At 28.8% G+C, this 21,052-nt stretch overlaps 1 protein-coding gene across 6 annotated transcripts in view; it reads left to right on the top strand.

The window, feature by feature from the left end:
* The window catches only part of phtf (putative homeodomain transcription factor), a 146,978-nt gene extending 128,983 nt beyond the window's left edge, over positions 1-17,995 (top strand). For all 6 annotated transcript variants that reach the window (XM_085806636.1, XM_085806639.1, XM_085806635.1 and 3 more), the window contains 2 exons: positions 8,621-8,716; positions 11,890-17,995. In XM_085806636.1, coding sequence (XP_085662762.1) covers positions 8,621-8,716; positions 11,890-12,039 — 246 coding nt within the window. In that variant the 3' untranslated portion in view covers positions 12,040-17,995. The remainder of the gene's footprint in view (positions 1-8,620; positions 8,717-11,889) is intronic.
* Positions 17,996-21,052: the final 3,057 nt, after the last annotated feature.

Below are 21,052 nucleotides of genomic sequence, written 5' to 3'. Positions count from 1 at the left end.
GAATATGTGCTGCTTTAGGTATGAAACATCTGTAAAAGTTAAACATGCCTAAAAATCGGCGAAGCTGAGTGAGAGTGGTAGGTTGAGGAAAATCTAAAATACACTTGACTTTGTCAGGAAGAGGTTCAATTCCGTTTTCACTAAGGTGAAAACCTAAGAAATCAATAGATGTTTGACCAAAGGTGCATTTTGAAACATTTATGCAAAGTCCATATTCCTGAAGTTTGGAAAATAAAGCTTTCAAATGCCTGCAATGTTCCTCAGAATCTTTAGAGGCTATGAGCAAGTCATCGACAAAAGCGTAAACGCCTTCTAAATCCCGCGTAACTTCATCTATAAAATGTTGAAAAGTCGCAGATGCATTGCATAAGCCGAATTGCATACGGGTACTTTCGAATAAACCGAATGGTGTGCATATGGCGGTTTTGTGGATGTCGGCTGGGTTAATTGGTATTTGATGGTATGCCTTAATCAGGTCGACATGACTAAAAATTTTAGTACCGTGCAATGCAGCAGTAAAATCGGCTAAGCATGGAATAGGGTATTTGTCTTTTATTGTTTGAGCGTTCAATGCTCGCTAATCTCCTACAGGTCTCCATTCCAGACTTCCCTTTTTTGGAACCATGTGAAGTGGGGATGCATAATTGCTGCTCGAAGGTCTCAAATGCCCCAATTGCATCATAGTTTGAAATTCTTGTTTTGCTATTTTTAAGCGATCTGGAGCTAACCGACGAGGTTTTGCAACCACAGGTGGACCTTTAGTTATGATATAATGAACGGTGTTATGTTTAACAGGTTGGTTAGGATCTGGTAATCTAGTAATTGAAGGAAATTCTTTTAAAATTTTGTGATATGGTGTATCACTAAATACAGTTTTTACTGAATAAATGCTTGCATTTTTCACGCAACCGACGGTTTTAAAATGCGTTTTTAAATCTTTGAGACATTTGTTTCTGAGATCAGGCACCAATTCAAAGAAATGGAGAAAATCTGCTCCAAGAATGGGTGTACTAACATTTGCTATAAGAAAAGTCCATGTAAACTGTCGTCTTAATTTGAAATCCAAAGAAAGTGTTTTTTGACCATAAACATGAATAGTAGAAGAATTAGCAGCGAAAAGTGTTTGTTGGGACGAATTCCGTTTTTGAGAATTATTTGCTGGAAGTAAGGACACGTCAGAGCCGGTATCGACCAAGAATGAAAGGTTTGTTCTACGGTCACGAACGAACAGGCGACGTGAAACTTGAGGCAAAGAATAAGTCGCCTCTATTCTTTGCTGGTTTTGTTTCCCTGCCATGAACAAGGTTTTGTACATTTGTCATCTCTACACTTTTTCCCAAAACGTCTATGATACCAGCAAACAGAATAATCTCTCCTTTTGGAATTGCTTCTTTCCTTATTGCGATCTCCGCGATTTGGCGAGCGACCACGAGAAAGAGAAATGCGATCAATACGTTTGTTTAATTTTTCTATTTGTTTAAATAATTTATCCTCAAGAGACTGATCGACTGTGCGAGAAATGGCACAAGTCCCTGAGGTTGGATTTACTTCTAAAATTCTGTCGGCAATTTCTGCAGCTTTATCTACAGTTAAATTGGAAACCGCTGCCAAAATAGACTGAACAGTCGAAGGCAAACGTTGAAGGAATAATTCTAACATTAAGTTATCAGGAACATTTAAAGATTCTGCTCGACGCTTCATATTTCTAAGCAAATCGGAAGGTTTTCGAGAACCTAATTCTTCTCCAGATAATAATTGGTGAATTTCTTGCTGAGAAGATTCTCCTGAATGATTTATTAACTCAGTTTTGAGCTTTGTATATGGATCAGTAGGGTCTGGTTTCATAAGTAAATCCCGTACTGTTGATGCAATATCTGGAGGAAGATGAGCAACTACATAATTATATTTAGTAATGGATTCTGTGATAGGTTTGGGAGTGGCAAGAGCAAAGGTACTTTCACACAGAATAAACCATAAAGATGGGTCTGATCGGTTATAAACCGGAATTTGGACGGCATGAACATCAGACATTGTGCAAGGTTTTTAAGCCAAAATAAAAGCAAAAATTTAACTAAAGAAAATTAAATTAAATGATAAGTAGAAAACGTAATTATAAAAACCGATGTAATCCATTACTTCTGGTTTGGAGATCTTGAGTGATGGCTTGTAGTCAAAACCGAAAGTGCTTGAGAACTGTTCATACGATTTAACACAGTCCGGGTTACCATTATGGTGATTTCCTGTTATGTTTTTACCGCCAATCCTCAAATTCCATATCACAGATTATGTTCTTACTGCATTAATATAAATATTAACAAGACATAGTGCACAATAAAAATTAAGCTTTATTTCGGAACTTCGCGCACACTGCCCGACAGCCTGCCTGTTTCGCTCTGCTCGCTACTCGTAAGAAACTTCTCCTCTAGGGTTGCCACACTTATCGGAGGGCGCAAGGCGCGCTCCTTATCGCCATCACCACACATTTCACGAATGAACGTCTTATACGCCGACACTTCCCCACTTCGCACCAGACCTCAACCTCTGTGACTTTTGGCTATGGGGTTATCTCAAAGTTATCTCTGTTTATGGTGATAATCTAAACAATTTGGCAGAAATGAAAAATGTGATACACCGACATGTCCATAACATTCCTCCTGATATGCTAAGAGCTGCTGTTGAGAATGCAGTAACAGAATTTAACTTGCTTTCAGAAAATACTGAACGCTACATTGAACATGCTTTGTAACACGTTTCGTAAACGATTAAACACATTTTAAACTAATGTTTTCATGTCTTATTTCATTTAACAATATTGCGTACAGCGCCATTTTCCCCCTGGTGGTGAGTTTTTGAATTCTTTTTTTTTTTTTTTTCCCCACGGAAAATAAATTTCCATAACCTCCTTTACATGATTCCCAAGTGTGATAACATTTGGTCCGGTAGTTTTCCTTTTATGACCATTTCAAAGTGGAACTTTAATTATAACCACCATGTAAATTAAACTTTAAAAGTATGACAGTTTGGTTGAAGTCCCAGCTTTAAAAATATATATATAAATATAAATTTTTATATTAATCCTCTTTAAGAAGCTAATTTTTCTCTCGCGTTATAGATTGTATAAAAAAACATGATCTTTAATATGATTTAGATTGTTTCAGCCGATATAAGAATCGGGTCACTCGGTGGTACAGAATAAACACTGCTGGGCTGTTTTATTTCTTTGTCATTTAGCAAAAATCTTTTAATTAAAATATTTATCCTTTGGATTTTGCTTTAAACTTTATTTATAGTTAAAATGACTAGAAAATGAAAAGCTGTCTTCAGCTGAAACGCAATTCATGTAATTGGTATTTTAAAAAATTGACAAGAATGCAAAATTTATGGAAGTCTAGCAATCGAAAAATCTTAATTTTCTTGTGTGAGCACTGAAAATAACTGTAGAAGGAAAGAAGAAAATTAGGGAGAAAAGTAAGCAAAAATTTGCAGGGAAATTTGGCTGTCAGACATACCAAGATGTTTAAAATGTTGGACGCTTTTGAAGATACTTTCAGTATACTTCAAAGAATTTAGGTGTTCAAAGAGAAAACACTTGGACGTGTACACCAGCATCAATTAAGCTTGTGTTTACAGAAAAGACAAAAACGATATCATAGCAGATTAAAGTGAAGAGCGACTGGTTTTAGATTATATGGTTGTATAAATTTAAATTATGTTATAAAACATCATATCATATCATAAGCGGAGAATCCCCGTATTTGAAGAAGTTTATCCAGTGATGTATGTGGATGTCACCTAAAGATGTTTTTTTTATCCTCCTGATGAAACAGCGGCCGAGCGGTAAAGTCGCTGAACACTGGTAGTTCGATCCGAGGTTCGAATCCCATGAATGGGCTGACTGCATGGGCGTTTTCGTGGTTTTCCTTATGTGTGTATACGAGCCAGTTTCCCTTAGAAATTCCTCCACGAAGGCATCCCTCCCCTTAGGCAAATAGTCCTAGTGTGCATTGTCGTAATTAAATAAACCAAAACCTCTTGATGAAACAAGTCTTTCCTTTTATCTCCTACCTTTAAAATGCTTAGCCTCTAAAAACTGATAAAGGCTCTGATGAAATGGATTGAATTGGATTATTAAATTATGGCAAAGCAGGGCTATCTGCCTAAAAGGAAGGATGCCTTCGTGAAGAAATTTCTAAGGGAAACCAGCTGGCATACACGTTACACATGAGAAAATACACGAAGACGCCCATGCAACCAGCCCATCTACCGGGATTCGAACCCCGGAGTGAACTACCAGTGTTCAGCAACTTTACTGCTCAGCCATTTGTGGGACTTTATGAAATGGAAGGCGATAACTTTATTTAAAATGATTGTTAGAAATACCAAGATTGTTTCGAAAAGTTGGATGCTTTTTAATATACTTGCAGAATGCCTAAAGAAAAAGAGCAAGAATGAAGCAAAATACCTGAAGTAAAAGAGAAGAAAAAAATAAATTTTTGCCGCAAAATTAAATATTTGACTAAAATATGAATAACATTTTAAGAAACCAAATGTAGGATAAAATTGTGTAAAGCAATGGGCACAATGATAGAACTGTTTAAAGCAGTGTATGCAAGTCATCCTAAGTTAAAATGTCGGTTATACATCTCTCTTATTTATATATATATCATTTCTAAACGGAACATTGAAAGGTGTGTTAAGTGTGCTTTACTGTATTTTCTCTTTTAATATATGCAGTTTTCAAATGCATCGTAGTCTGGGTTACAAAGTATTCTTCCAAAAGAAATGCAATTCAAATAAATAAAATCAAATTCTGGAAAATTTATATTAATAAATATATTTAAAATGCTCAGTTCGAATAAATAAATAGAAAATTTTAAAATAATTATCTGAAGAGACAATGCAACACTAACAATTAAAATAAAAGTCTAAAAATTTACCTAAAATAGTAACTATGACTAAAAATATAGTATAAAGAAAACTATTGAAAAAAAAAAAGTAAATGATGCACCTTTGATTTAAACTATGCAGTTCGAATGAGTAAATAGAAATTTTTAAAACAGTTATTCGAAAGAAACTAATTGCAACTTAACTAAAAAATTGCAACTTAAACAATTAAAATAAATTTGAAAAAAAAATGCTTAAAATTAATAACAATTATAATTAAAAACATAAGATAAAGAACATTATTTGAAAGAAGGAATGATTGAGTCTTTTTTTCCTCTCACGCACTGTCTAAAAATTGAAATGAAAATAGGTTGCCACATATTAAGAAGTTCGCCAAGTGAACTAATTTTGGCACAAACTGAATAAAAAGTGCCAACATAAATTTTTGAATTTCTCAGTAAATTTCGCACCAAATTTTACAAAATTTATTATTTCGATTCTACGACTCAAATTATTAGGCATAATTTGAGTCGTAGAATCGAAATATGTAAAAAAATTGGTATGTTATTTCAGAAAAAGTCCGATTTTGTGTCAAAATACCTATGTTAGAATAGTGCTATTAAGTCGCGCTTTCGAGACATGAAGAACGCAGTTTGAATTTCGTGAATTGTCCCAGTAGAACAAGAGATATTGAACTGTCCCCCCCTTTTTTTTAGCAGTGTACATGCATAGATATTCGATGTGGAGGCCTTTTGTAACACGGCAGACGTCTGCACAATAATTTAGCTCTTAAGCTGTTGCCAAATAGGTGAACAGATCTACCATATTCTAACTGCTGGGCCCATGAAGGCGGTCAAATGACTTACTGTCTGATCTTGAATTTCTAAGTAACTCAGAAGAAAATTTTAAATAAATTATTATCAGCCTAACGGTTACATAGTACATTGGGTTACTTAACCTGTGTATAGAAAATAAATCTGAAATGGACTTCAAAATGGAGTCTTTATGCGGAGGATACTTTAGAAAATAAAAAATCAGACTTTAAATGTCTACGGTAGTAAAATTTCACATTATTGCCTGAAATTTATGGTGATCAAGCAGTGGATCATTGTACAACTTTTCGTTTGGCTATTAAGCTTTCATGAAGAATGTATCAGATGTACATGATGATGGAAAATTAGGAAGACAAAAAATATCAACAGATTAAAAGAAGAGTAATGCTTGCATCACAGCGGCGGTACTAAGGGGTGAAAAAGTTTAGATATGCCTGGTGGCAAAATGCCTTTAACCTAGTGCTATATTTACCATTGACTCTAACCAAAATGCCTCTAAAGTAGAAAGAAAGAAAGTTATCAAACAAGAAATGGGAAAATAGAAAAAATCATAACCTAAAGAGATTTCACCAACATCAATATGCCAATTTTGGCAGAAACTTTAGAAAAGAGAGAGGTTTGTGTTCTGTTGATCCCTCATTGTTTGATGCAGCCTTATTATATATGATTTGATGATTAAGGTGAAAGGTGTTTATCTGGAATAACACTATTTTATAAAATGAGAACTAAACATTTTGACTAAAATCTTTGTCAAATCAGTGATTCTTCCCATGACTCCAAATATTTCAGCATACACAACCACTGATGAAATAAATTATGATCCCTGCCTAGGATTACCAAGGAATTATTAAGAAAGATAGAGTTTCATACGTAAAAAATATTCATTAAGGATATTAATGTGAATGATTGCAAAATATGTGAAGTAATTGCATAAAAATGTCTGACTTGCTTAGAGATAGGAAATTAATTTTGAAGGAGCTCTTCAGAAATTTGAGATAAGTCTGTTAACCAATTTAGAGACTGATGGTTCACTCCACCCAAAATAAAATCCTTGTAAAATTCTTCCATAGATTAAAAGAGCCCTATATGGATTACAAGGCGAAACAGATTTCTTCAGCAGTTACACACGCTATTCAAGGACTGAATAAAAGTAGTACCATACAACGAATAGCAAATCTTCCAGGTTGATCACAAGTGTTGTGAATAACGGGATCACATAGGAATGTAAGCACATACTGCCTGAAGTAAAATTAACTTGAGAGAAAAAATATTAGGGAGAGTAAAATAAATAAAATTATTACCACTGAGTTTTAGATTAACTTCTTATTAGTCTATTCTGATGACCATTATCTGTTCAAAAAGTAACATAATTGGAATAGTAATTGAAGCGGTCATCGGACTACATTTCTTAAAAGGCGTGCACTGGATGAAGACAAAGGGCTGTTGTTGTTTGATTTTGGAAATGCTGTAATATTTCCAGGCACACATAAGTAACCTGTGTAAAATAAAGTCTAATGTGAATATGAATAATTTGCATCTTACTTTATGATGTTTTATAAAGCATTTTAATGTGTACATAGTGTAAAACATTAAAGTAATTACCAGAAATGAAATTATTTGTGATTTTACGCATTTGTTGCTCTGATGGTAAGCCAACAGTGGACAGTTTGAAATCTATCAAATTTACATACATGATATCAAAAAGTAAATTGATTAATAAAGAAACATGGCACTGCATGATTTCTATTTCAAATTCCATTTGTATTAAGAAATTCAACTATATTTATTCAAAACAAGATGTGTATCATATGGCAAAGGATCACAAGTAGTTTGCAAGCCACAGTTTGGCCATGTCTGATATAGTACGATGGTGTAACAGTAGGCATTATTGCAAAAAATTTTGTGTTCACCTTCTTCCAGTACAGAATCTAGAAAAGAAGTGGAAAACAAGAAGAAAAGCTTCAAAAAGCATTTTGATGGCTTTTGGTATGACCAGATTAGCTGTCAAGTAATATAAGCATGTTCATAAGAACACTTTAGAATGGAAACACATGGAAAAGAAATATACAGATATCATTTAAAGAAGTATAGTCTGAAAATAGAGATAACTTGTAAAATAAATTTTGAAAAAATTATACTGTTTAATAACAAACACCAACTACATATAGTTCCCTGTATGTAGCTATAAAATATAGCAACAATAAATTGCAAATAGGAAGAATTATATTTATTGTATGTATCACTAAAATAAGAAATCTATGTAAGGTCAAGTGCAAAGTAAATTGTTATACCTGTGTTATGTGTGTTAACATGAATATTTAATTGGAAGAATTTGAAGTATGTAAAATTTCAATACTAAATTATTGTGATTATAGGTATTTTTTATTTCTAGAGTGGATAGACTGCAATGAATATTTTGAAAATTTAGAGAAATTCTATAATTTAGTTTTGAAGTTATTTGTTGGAAATACAATACATTTATATTGCTTACTTAACTTTAATATTGGTAATGTACGATCTTTGGGAACTATAATTGTGTTCCAGGTTTATAAAAATAGCTGATAGTTAAATGTTTATGAATAACTTTAATTGGATAAAATTTTTTTGTAACAACTGATATAGATATGATTTTTATTAGCTTGAAAACGACTAATCAAACTGTTAATATTTGTTAGAAATGTAAATTTGTGCTAAAATAAGTCATTCTCTTTCATCAAATATAGAAAGTATAAAGGACTAATTTATTTATTAGAAGTTCTAAATAATTGTTAAAATTGATTTAGTGTTTCACACAAATGAGAGAGATGCAGAATGTGCTTAACATTGTGAGAATTTTGATTACTTTTTATTTTCATAATAAGTATATTGCTTTAAACTTAATTTGCGTATACTCTTTTCCTCAGATTAATCTGTATTTGCACATGGAACAAAAGCCTCATAAAAAGGAAGAACTGATTTTAGCAAACAATGTGTTAAAATTAGCAGCAGATCTACTTAAGGTAAATTATATATCAAATTACTTGCATTTTAGTTTTCTTAGTATAAATTTTTCTTAATAAAATGAATTTCTGAAGACTACTATTCAAATCCACTGGTCATTTGTACAATAATTATGCATCCCTTAAATTTTGTTTAAAATTTAAATCATTTTGCTAATAATATGTTGTGCTCTTTAACATATACTAACAATTCTGTTAAATGTAAGAAATGAATTATAATAGTGATACAATTAATTTTGCTTAAATATACTGTAAGCTTTAAAATTAAAAATAACGTATTTAATTTAATAATAAAGTTTTCTTATTCATGTTTTTGCTACAGAACATTGCCAGAACACACATTAATATTTAAAAGTGAAAGTGAAACAGCAATTAATTTAAGAAACTGAAGAAATTTTAACTTGCAGTATGGACCCAACAACTAGAAAACAGCACTGGTAATTGATAAAAGCAGAAAATCCTGATATTTGAAAGGACTCGAGAATTTATTTCTAACTTAGAATAAAAACAAGAAGTTATGGATGACAAATGTTATCTTTACTGATTTTCTTTTGAAATGGGATAGCAAACTGATAAATGAAAAAATTACCTAACTATGTGGCATACACACACATTAGTGTCTCTTCATACAAATACAGTTTCATACATTCAGCCTTTAATTTTAGGGTAGCTTTCAAATATCATTTCACAGAAGATGCTCAGTAAACAAATAGAACTGAATTTTATGAAAAATGAAAGACTGCAAAGGAGATAAGTAAGTCAATATCTCTGCTAGATGATATGCATATAATAATCAGTGCAGAGATTAATCTCTTAAAATCTCTTTTAAAAAATGTAACTTTTACATAGACAGAGACTCTGATAAATTGCAAACTATAGCTAATGCTCAGACATCAGTGAGGGAAGTTATGAGGCTCCGTTTTTAGAATATGTGTTAGTTTGCAATAATGTTGGGACAAGGTGCATAAAAACTGACTATGAAAGTGTTAAAAGAACTCCACTGACTATGAAAGTGATGACATGCCATCGTCAGTCAAATCTAGAAAAGCAATGCAAATTTGAAGAAAAATTCTTAAACTGAAAATGCAATTGAAGAACTGCTTTCGAATAATGGGAAGTATGAATACTGGTTTGTAAGAGAGAAAATTTCATCAAGAACGTGGTTATAAAATATTAAAAATGTATTTCAAAATTGCATGAATAATTTTAGTATAAATTTATTATTTTGTGTGTAATTAATTATTAGTTTCTATTTTACTTGAAAAGTTTAAAACTAATATCACTGTTTAAAATACACAAATTGCAATCTTTTAAACTCAGCCGCTTAACAAATTCAAATATGTTTGGAGCGAAAGATATTTTAACAAGCAGCAGGTATTGTATCTCTTTCTATTGTTAATGTCTAATAGATATTGGCATTGGTAGAAGACCTGAATTCAAATCCTAGTGAATATGCTGGCTGCATGGATGTTTTCAATTTTTCTCCATGTATAATGAATGAATCGGTTTTGCTTTTTTAAAAAGTCATTTATTTACCAACTAATCAAGCAACAAATGTAAAAGAAATTTGCTAGTAATAGATATAGGAGGAACATGGCAAATAAATTTTTAAATACCCACCAGTAATCAATGACTAAAACTTTTAAATGCAGATAATTTAGCTGGGATTTGTGTCTAGTGGCTAAGTAAGTTGATTGCATTGGAATCTTGTGGTTTTTCTCTTATGTAACATAAATGCAAATTAGTTTAGTATTAGAAACTCCTCCATATGATAAATAGTTCTTTGAAGTGTTTTGTTATAATATGTAACTCAAATATAATGAATTTTTCATTGTTTCATTGTTTTATGATAATTGTCATAGATATATTATTTTATGCACAAAATTCATTTTTTGTGGAGAATGCAACTTTCCATAGAGATGCTAAAAATTTTATCAGTTCAGTGATTGAAAGCCAAATTTGTAATTTAAGTGCATACTGTTGGCAGGTTTGTTTTTTTGTCTAAATATATCTGTTTTTTTACATCTAAAACCAGCTATCCTTCTTTTGAATCTAAATTTTTTGGTCATTTGATTTCATAATTTATCAATAGTTTAATGATTATAAAATTTGTTGGCTTGAAAATTTTTATTGGAAATTTACAGAATTTTTAAAAAGTTTTTAATATATATGTTGTTATTTTGACACCATTGAAATTATTATAATATTAATTATTCCCTTTTTTAAATGTCATTAATTTTCATGTTTTATGATTTTCAAATATTTTGTCATATTTAAACAAGAAAATAAATTCCTTGAACCCTATTTAGAAGTACTTGGTATTGAAATAAATTTTACTTGTCTAACTTTCCATTTTTTATAAAGTGTAGACCTTCCAAATGTGCTCCAAACTATGCACATTTAATACATTTCACTCTATGAAATTCTTTCTCCTTAAATTTATTTTTTTAAAAAAAGTTTGGCATGAAATTGTCATATGAGCATAACGTAACTGAAAATTCAGTAAAGTTTAATCATACACTGCCATTATGGATACTGGTTTCTTTTTTTTTTTTTTTTTCCCCAAGACAGCAAAGTATTCTCTGTATTTTGGGAAGCAAAGAAATTTTACAAAAATAAATAAATAAAATTCCTTTGCAATTGAATTTCACTTAATTTTGAACCATTAATGTCTATGTGCAATCTGTAGCTAGTTTTTTTATTGTGATTTAAAAATAATAATAGTGTGCTCTGCATTACTCAGGATTTTGTCAGTATAAAAGTGTAAGAAAATTTCAAAGTAAAGTTAGCTAGAATCCTTCAAAAAATTCTAGTCCTAGTGAAAATAAAGCCTGTTTTATATTGCATAAATAATGTATTTAAAGCTTGTTAATATAAACTTTAATAGTTTTTAGAGATATTTATAAATTAAACTCTTTCATATTTGCTGAATGAGTATTTTAAATTTTTACTTGAAATAGTTTGAGTATATATTGCATTTCATAAATATTTCCAAATGCATTAAACAATATTTTTTTAATTTGAGAAATAATTTCATTTTAAATTTAAATATTTTTGAAGACATTACTAAAAAAACTCATTAATCAAAAAGTTGTTCTGTCAGTTTTGAAAAAAAATTCATAAATCTCTGTTGAAAATGCCATTTAATTAATTGTTATTTTTATTTATTTTAGGAATTGGAGAATCCTTTCAAAATTTCTGTTCTTTGTGCAAATTCGTACCTCTACAATATTACGAAAGTGATCGTACTGTCTGCTTTTTCTGCTCTCCTGACAGATGTCTTGGGTTTTAAGTTAAAATTGTATAAAATAAAAATCAAATGAAAATATATCATATTTTTTACAAATAAAATATTATCCAAAGATATTTTGAATGTGCAGTAGCTAGTCGCATAGAATTGGTGCTATATGATCTCATTTACATCTTAATTTCATATGGTCGCTATGTTATTGTTTCTAGTGCCTTTTTGGTGTATGCTAGGTTGAAATGTTCTCTAAAAGAAAATGAAATGTTCCTTTTTTTTTTTTTTTTCTTTTTCTTTTTAAGGTATTGGAGTTTGGTTCTAGCACAGTAGTGCATAGTAATGCTGAAAGGCTTTGAATATAACCCCCCCCCTCAAAAAAAAATAATAAATCTTAGTTTTATAGACTTCTTTGTGTACACTATTTCTATGCACATTATTTTTAATTGTTTATAAAATTAAGAGAGTCACAATTTTTAACATTATTGAAACTCTTCAATTTATCATAGTTATGATTTCAACATTATATGACTTTTGAAATGCAATATGTGTTAACGAAAAGGAAATATTTATTTTTGTATTTAAAAATTATTCATGAATGTGTAAAGAAATCAAATGAAACATTATGAATTTTTAAATGCCAAAGTGTTTAATCTGTTTAAATACTTAATAAATTTACTTAAATGATTCAAAGCAATAAGTTTAAATGCATGAGTACTAGTCATAACTTTTCAAAATATAATTTTATCTTGTGATGTGATTATACATTTGAATACAATATTACCTTTTAATTTCAAATTTTAATATATTTTTTAGCAATTAAGTCCAAATACACATTTTGCATAGCTATGATTGTTTACTTTGTGCATAATATGGTAAGTTTTATCTTCTTTCATGGAAGATGTTATTATCTACTTAAGAATTTTATTGCTCTAATTCAAGGAAAAACGAAATTATAAATAAAAAAGGCTCTAATTTCATAAGTATTGAATATGCATTCATTCTGAAGCTTTCCACTTAATGCACTTACTTGTTTTTCCCTTGAATTTAAAACACCTGACAATCTTGTTCATGATTACTTTTGTTACATATCAAATCATCCAGCATAAGTTCATATCATATTATTACAATAGCATTAAAAAGCTGAAAAGTCTAAATTAGCATAATTTATGCCAAAAAAGAGAAGGCGTTTTCATTCCATAAATTTTATTGAACCAATATATTCTTTAAAATTCTGTTGTGTTAGTATGTTTGAAAAGTGACTTTTTTTTAAATAATACAGGACACTTAATTGTAGCAGTGTTATATATTAATAATTCAGAGACTGTTAATACATTTTTAGAATGATTTTGAGGTAGTTTAACTTAAATTTTTATTTTTTAAATGTTCAACCTGAGGGCCTTTTTTCTGTGCTGTAAGTTGGCATTGTGCTTTTAGGATAGAAAATTTCTAAGAGTATTGCTTTCCATTCCTCTTTTTCTAACAGTTATTACAGGTTTGAACTTAAAAAGGTCTTTTTAGTACAACAATCCTTAGATAAATGCCACAGGAATATGTTATAAAGTATAACTTACAATACCAGTCTTTATTTTTACAAAGAATGCAGAGGTAATTTTCAGAATGTGACATTAATGACATTGTCTTTCTTGCCCTTTGAAATATGTTGGGATAAAGAAATGAAATTTCTTCTGCAAATTTCAAATATAAACATGTACCTGGTTATGAGCTGATTTTAACATTTTACTTTTCTTATTTTAAAATGTTTGCTCAAGAAAAAACTTGCAGCAATCATAAACTTCCTTTGCAAAACATTCTTACCCTTTGTAAATATTTTTCTCCTCATTTTCTATTATGAGTAGACTTTTGTTGTTGTTACTTTCATTTAGTTAAACATATGCTTCATCAAAAGTCACAATGTAGTTCCATTTTTCTTCTACCTAAATGGTATTCACACAGGACTCTTAAAACATTTTTCTGTGTTCAGAGGCATAACACACAATAAATAAATAAATATAAAATAAATAAAAAGGGGGAATTTTTTTACCTTTATAAGTTATAAATCTCCATCTATTTTTTCAGTTATTGTTGCTACAGATGTATTTGAAGACTTTGCAGATGATTTCTGCTATGGCAAATTTTCTGTTGTCACCAAAGACTTAATCTTAAAAACATTAGAATATTTACCTTTTTCAACTACTCATTTACATGTAAAAACAATGAATGATGGTTTTTTCTTCCCCAATAAATAATGTTGCTCATTTTGCACTAAAAATTTTTAATATCTTTTCACAGCATTTTTTAATTGATCAAAAATATTTTTTTTGGAAAGGGCAAAAACTTATGCTTCAATCCACAGCTTCTTTACATTACACATATGGCATTTTGAAAGAAAAATAAATTTCAAATTAGAACACATTATTTTCCATTTCATATAATATGCTCTTGTCAGAAATTTTTATTCTGCAATATAAATTTTTTTAAATGCTTTATTAAAATCATTCTACAAATGTATCTATCTTCAGTAATGTATTTCAACAGTTTTATAAACTGTATGGTGAATGTAAAAATGTTTTTCCTTTGGCTATTTCAATGATATTATACTTTGATTACCTTAAGTGAATGATGAAATTATGATTTTCATCTTATTGTATTAACTTGCTTTGTTGTAAAGGTTTCATTTTTAAATTAAGTATATTGTATTGTAATTTATGCAGTGGTCTTGGACAATAATAAAGAATTTTTTATTGTTCTCCAGCTTACCATAATAGACATATCATATTTTTGAACAGGATTTGTTGCATTTTATATATATTAAAAGCAATAAAAACACAATTCTGCATGAAAAATTTAATTTTACTATTTTAAGACATTACTGCCGATAATTAGAAAAATAATTTGAAAATTGAATTTTGCACTGAGAATTCATGAATTTTCAGAATTTTTTAATAATAACTATATACTAATGTATTAAAATAGAGCAAGCAGATTACTATTATGAGAAAACTCTAAATATTCTGAAAGTGCTGTGTAATGAAATGTTTTAGGCATGTTTGAAAGACCAAGAAAGAAAACATAGTTTTAAAGATAATTTTATTAGAGGTGTTAAATTTTCTTAAAGTCTGCTTTCTTAAAGAAAAATATTCAGTATCATTTTCAGATTCTATTATATTAGAAAATAATGATTTAAAATAACTTTTTTATATTTTTATTTTAAATAATTAGGTTTTAGAATCTTGTGTGTATTTCTGAAATTATTATTATTAGTGATCATTATTTATATCGTATAATTTAGATTTCCTCCCTGAATTTTCATAAAGCTTTAGATAATCACCATATTTTCTATTGTGAGATGCAGATTAGGAAAATATGGAATAGAACTGGTTCTTAGTGAATTTAGAGCCAAAAATCTATACAGTATAATTGTCATAATACTATTTATAGCTAAATATTTTTAGTGTGATTTGTTTTTAGTTTTGTTTACTATTTAAAACCTTTAACAATCAAAACTACCTCATTTTTCATGTTTAATCAGCTGTTTACAAATGTGCATTGTTATGTCATAATTTTATGAATAAATAATTAAAATTTTTTAATTATTGAAATGAGATCGTGATTTTGTGTCAGCCCTAAATTTACATTTCATTCATTAGTTTACCTGAATTATTATTATTAATAGTTTCATTTTTTTTTACAGTGAGTGTTAATTTGTGCTACTAGTCATCCTTTTTAAATTTTTACATATTTAGCTTTACTTAAATAGTGGTCATTTCATTGTTGTATCTGATTTTAGGATTAAATTAAAAATTTCATCTGTATTTTTTATAACCTTAATTTTAACTCATAATTTGTTTCATACTCAAGCTATTTTAGCTTATCCTGTATAGATCATTAAATTCAATAGATATATATATAAAAATCATAATATATTGTAAAACTTTAAAACATATATCAAACCTGTAGTGTTAATATTGTCAAATCTGTAGCATACAGTATTTGCTCCTTTGCTTAAATATTAACCTTTTGTACCTAGAACGACTAGGAATCTCCTGTAGTGCACAATAATTAATCTACAACTAAGATTCACCTTTGGAATACAAAGATTTAATTATAATTTTGAATTAATTGCAAAATTTAAAATGAATTCATGCATCAGAGTAAACCTTTTTTATCAGATATTTGTGAAATTCAAAAGTAGTTCAATGAGAAAATTTTGTTTAAGAAAGTATATACTATATATATATATATATATACACACCTTTAGATTGTTGATTAAGAAAAATATTAAATTGCATGAATTTTTAGTATCAAAAAGAAATAGCTATATTTAATGATATAAAAGTAAATGCTCAAAGAACAAAAGTCTCATTCAAGTTACTTACATTTGTAATATTTTTTAGACCATTATTTTTAGTATAAAAGAAATGAAAATTATGATTGAGTCTGCTATGTATGATTTCCTAGATATATGGATTGACACGCATACCTTATGTATGTGAAATTATATGAATATCAAGCTCACATTAATTATTTATGCAATTAAATACTTTTGTCATTATCTGTTTGTTATACAGTTAAAATGTAAAATTTATATTTATTAAAAGATAGTCCAAACCAAGCAGCAAGAAAATTTGTAATACAGCCTTTATAAGAAACCTCTAATGCTGTGATTCCATGAAAAAATACATTGACTATTTTTGTACACTTGGTGGAATAATTATGAAAAACTATTTTATTTCATTTAACATAACTACATAATTCTGGGCATATGCAGTCACTTATTTAAAATTCTTCTGCTAGTTTGATAATAGTTCACTATATCAAAGTAAGCTTAAATAGGATGTTTTCTTTTGAATAAATTTCAAATTTGTATTTGAAAAATTATAATTTGTTTTTAAAAATATATTTGCTACAAAGTACTGTTGCCTTTTTTTCCTCTCTTGGATTCATAATTTTTCTATTGTAAAATATGATCATGGATGTTTTTTAAGCCTTTAAAGAGGTTCTGATCATCAAAATATTTATTGACTGGTGTTCCAACTATCAAAACAAAGACATTACAGCTGGAATATTGAATTGCATCAGTGTATTTGCAGCAGTATAAATAAGTTATAATTATTCTTAAAGAATTTGCTCTGAGATATGCAAATATTTCAAACCAGAAGTTTGTAAAATAACTAGTAATTTTCATTTATTGAAATATTACATTAGCAAGGAATTCAGTTAAATACATCAGTGAGTTACATTTGTTAAGAAAATGTGTCTGTATATCTCTTGATACTGAGTCAACAGCAGAAATTTTTTTGAAAGTAGATGAGATCATTTTAAAAATGGACTTGACATGCAAATGATGCTTTCTTTAATTGATTTTGATTAAGATTAAAATATGAAGTATTTCTGCTATAACAATGAAAATATTTTTAATGGTTGCTTAAGCACTATAATGTTTTTTATGCTTTTATTTGAAGAATTTTAGGGGAAATTTACATTACTTAAAATTTTATTTGTATGATTGTATAAACTAATAATTTAGAAGTGAAAATATCATGTGATGTGAAAAGTAGCATCGTAACCTGCTTGTTCTGCTTTTATTTGAACAATTTCTTGGGAAATGTATACTACTTAACATTTGTACAACTATATGAAATTATTATTTTAGGGATGAAAAAATATGGCAATTCTTTATTTTGCAATATATGCTATGAAATCTCCCTAAAACAGTCACTTAAGATTATAGACAATTTGGATCTTTTGTGAAATTGATCACTTTAAAAAACAAGATGATTATTGATATCAGTATCTTATTTAATTATGTTCTAATATTAGTCACTTTTTGATAAGAGGTTTTACTGCATATATGGTTATGAAGTAAAATTTTTAAGTACAAGAATTAGATCAAAATTATAAATGCATTGTTTATTCAAACAATTTTTCCACTGTAAACAACTCACAGAAGCCTGTGCAGAATGTGTAATTCAAAAATATCTGTAAAGATGGATATTTATGTTTATAAATAAATCAAATCTATTTTATTCAGTGAATGATTTTTTTTTTCTCCCATCTCCTACTGTTCAAGAAAGTACACATACCTCAAAATATTTCAACAAAATTATTTCAAGACTAGGTTTTTATCAGTTATAGGAACCATGGGTTTGCAACTACTTTTTGGAGTTGTCACCAGCAGAAACATTGGCAGTTTTTATCCAGTATTATAAATTCACTATAAACACAGTGATAAAAATTTAAATTATAATAGTTTAATCAACTAAAAATATTGTGTTATATTAAAATTTTTGGTGGCCATCACTGAGCTACTGCTGATAATTTTTTTTTTTTAATTTATCACTACTGGCAACTTTCTGTTAACCCCTTAGCTGCTGCGGGCGTATATATACGCTTTGCTCAGCCAATGTGTTAACTTCCACAGGTGTATATATACGCCCTTCCAAACTACTATCATTTGCTTTGCGCTGCTACCCATAAAATTATTCCCAAAGCTTTGGAATGCAACACCACATTGACCTTGACAAAGTATGCGAAGGAGGATACTTTTTCAGAGAAGTGGGGGGAAGAAATTGGAGAGAGGGGTGTGTCTAAAGCATTGAAATTAATGACTGCGCAGTATTGGTTGGTGTTGTTTGAGTAAAATGTATTTTTTTTATTCTGTGTCCTCCGTTTTCATTTACTTTTTGTAGTAGGTTCCAGGAATAAAGAAAGATATAACGTATGTTTCAAACCCATTTATCTTTTTTTAATTATTTTTTGATGAACTGCTTGTGCTTCATATTGTTACTGAAACTAACTGCTTTGTAGATGAGTATATGAACCAACACATTGCAAATGAAAAATCAAGAACAAAATTGTGGCATTCAACCAGCTCAGAAGAAATATATGATTTTTTAGGCATACTGATTTCACAAGGTATAACACTGAAATCTGATATTACACTTTACTAGTTTAAAAATGAATTGAACGAAACTCCATTTTAGGGATCTTTTTTATTATAAAAACATCATTTTTATTATACTTACATTTTTTATTATACTTTTACTCAAAACATTAAATTTTGTGCATTCATTTTTTTCTTTTATTTTGTGAAAGTAAACTTTTTAGAAAGTAAAAATTGCATTTATTTCTCCCCTAATACATTGCATAACTATGCGTGCCTGTGTGAAAAACAGTGGCACTGGGAAGTGAATCTTGTACGTTTTCTGCGGCAGTTAAGGGGTTAAAAGAAGCTTATAGTGTCTTGGTTTCTCGACAAATTCCAGATCTTCATCATTGCAGCAAAATGATAAAAGAACCTAGCTGACAGTATATCATGAATAAAATGGCACTAAGTTCAAATTAATTGCAGTAAACATATTATCAGTATTGCAAAACAGCACCTATTTACAATATTAGCAATTACTAAAGCCAGAATTTGGCTTCAATTTAATGGTCTCTAACCAATAAGTACTCAATAATTTGCTTAATTTGATGATTTTACCTGACTGTGTATTGAAGACTAATATTTAAAACCCAATCAGTAGTTTTTTATCATAAACAAATGGAAATATATTTTGACATTTATTGCAATAATTTCAAAATTCTATGAGATCTACAGTATATCTATTTGATTTACAATTTTACATGAATTTGTGTGCTTTAAAAAATAAAAAATTTAGATAATTTTTTGGCATATGAAAATATATATAAATAAAATTAACTTAAAAGAGCTGTATATATTTAAATATAAAGACTGATATTAATTATGTTGTTTTATTAAAACCAAAACTTTATAAAATCATTTTAAAAAGAAGCATTAAGGTGTTTTTTTTTTTTTTTTTTTTTTTTTTTTTTTTTTAATCTGAGGAAAACAGAGTTGTGAATTTTACATAATTTGATTAGTATAGTGGCTAATGGAAGCTCCCATACCCAAAAGACCATAAAACTGGACAATAATGAATGTATAATGTACTTATTGGGTTGGGTACTTAAAACCCATTACTCTAATTGTTGGTTGGACAAGAGGAGTATGAAACTTTTACATTTCATTTCCAGGATATTTTTTATCAGAATTAGGATGGAACTGCTATACTGTCACCTCTGCTGAAGACATTTTATGATAGTACAACTTTGACAACAGGTGCAAATGCAACATGCATGATTATTCATGAGACATTTTAAGAATAACAAGTATATTTTGCGTACATTTTTTAGATAATTTTCTAATATGGCACATGGTTAAATATTAAAAGAAAACTAGAAAATGCATAGAAGTGAAAACATCAGAAAATAAAGATTTGAGATCTTACTATGGTGCTGATCTAATGATCAATATCTGAAATCTTTATGGTAGTTAACATATTAAAAGCCACAGCTCAAACTAATATCAAAAGAAATACTAAAAATATGGCTGATAAAATTTCATGATATTGAATTAGAGTTTACAGCATGTATAGATTTGAAAGTTTTTCAGTAGTTTAATAGACTTTTGTTAAAACTGCTTTTCATTGAAAAAGGATATCCATAAGATTTGTTATTACTGAGTGAAATTAGATTTTCTATTTTTTGAGAGTATACATTTTAATTCAAAGGACTATAAAGTTTCTCTATTGTGTTTTCATTTAAAAGTTTATCAGAAATCAACATGATAATACCTTTTTCACAACACTTTGTACAAGAATGGTTTTATGTAAATTCCTTAAATTTAAGGGGAATTAGAATATTACGTGAGAAGTAAGACAAATTACTCATAACGACTAATACTGTTATTCTTGTTTTACAGCAGTACATTAAAAGTTGCTGAAAAATTCAGCTCGTATTTATATTATATACAGAAATGCATCAAAATATTTATCATATAACGAACCAACTGACTATAAAGCTTGTATTTTGTGACTTCAACTAATTATTCTGGTTAGCCCAATACTTAATAGTAATATTTGTTTATAAAAGAGCAGATGAGGCATTAGAATATGCAAAATCTTCAGCAATCTATAATGCATTAAAAATTGTTTCCATTGCAATATATGATTACTGAATTTAGAAAATTATATTGTAATATAGATTGCAGTATTATTAAAACTTATTAAAGAAGAACATTCAGAGAGCAA

The sequence above is a fragment of the Stegodyphus dumicola genome, chromosome 12, assembly GCF_044657685.1.
Source record: "Stegodyphus dumicola isolate Sdum_Otavi_A_Nest chromosome 12, ASM4465768v1".
NCBI classification, from domain to species: Eukaryota; Metazoa; Arthropoda; class Arachnida; order Araneae; family Eresidae; genus Stegodyphus; species Stegodyphus dumicola.
This window is presented reverse-complemented; position numbering and strand designations above follow the sequence as displayed.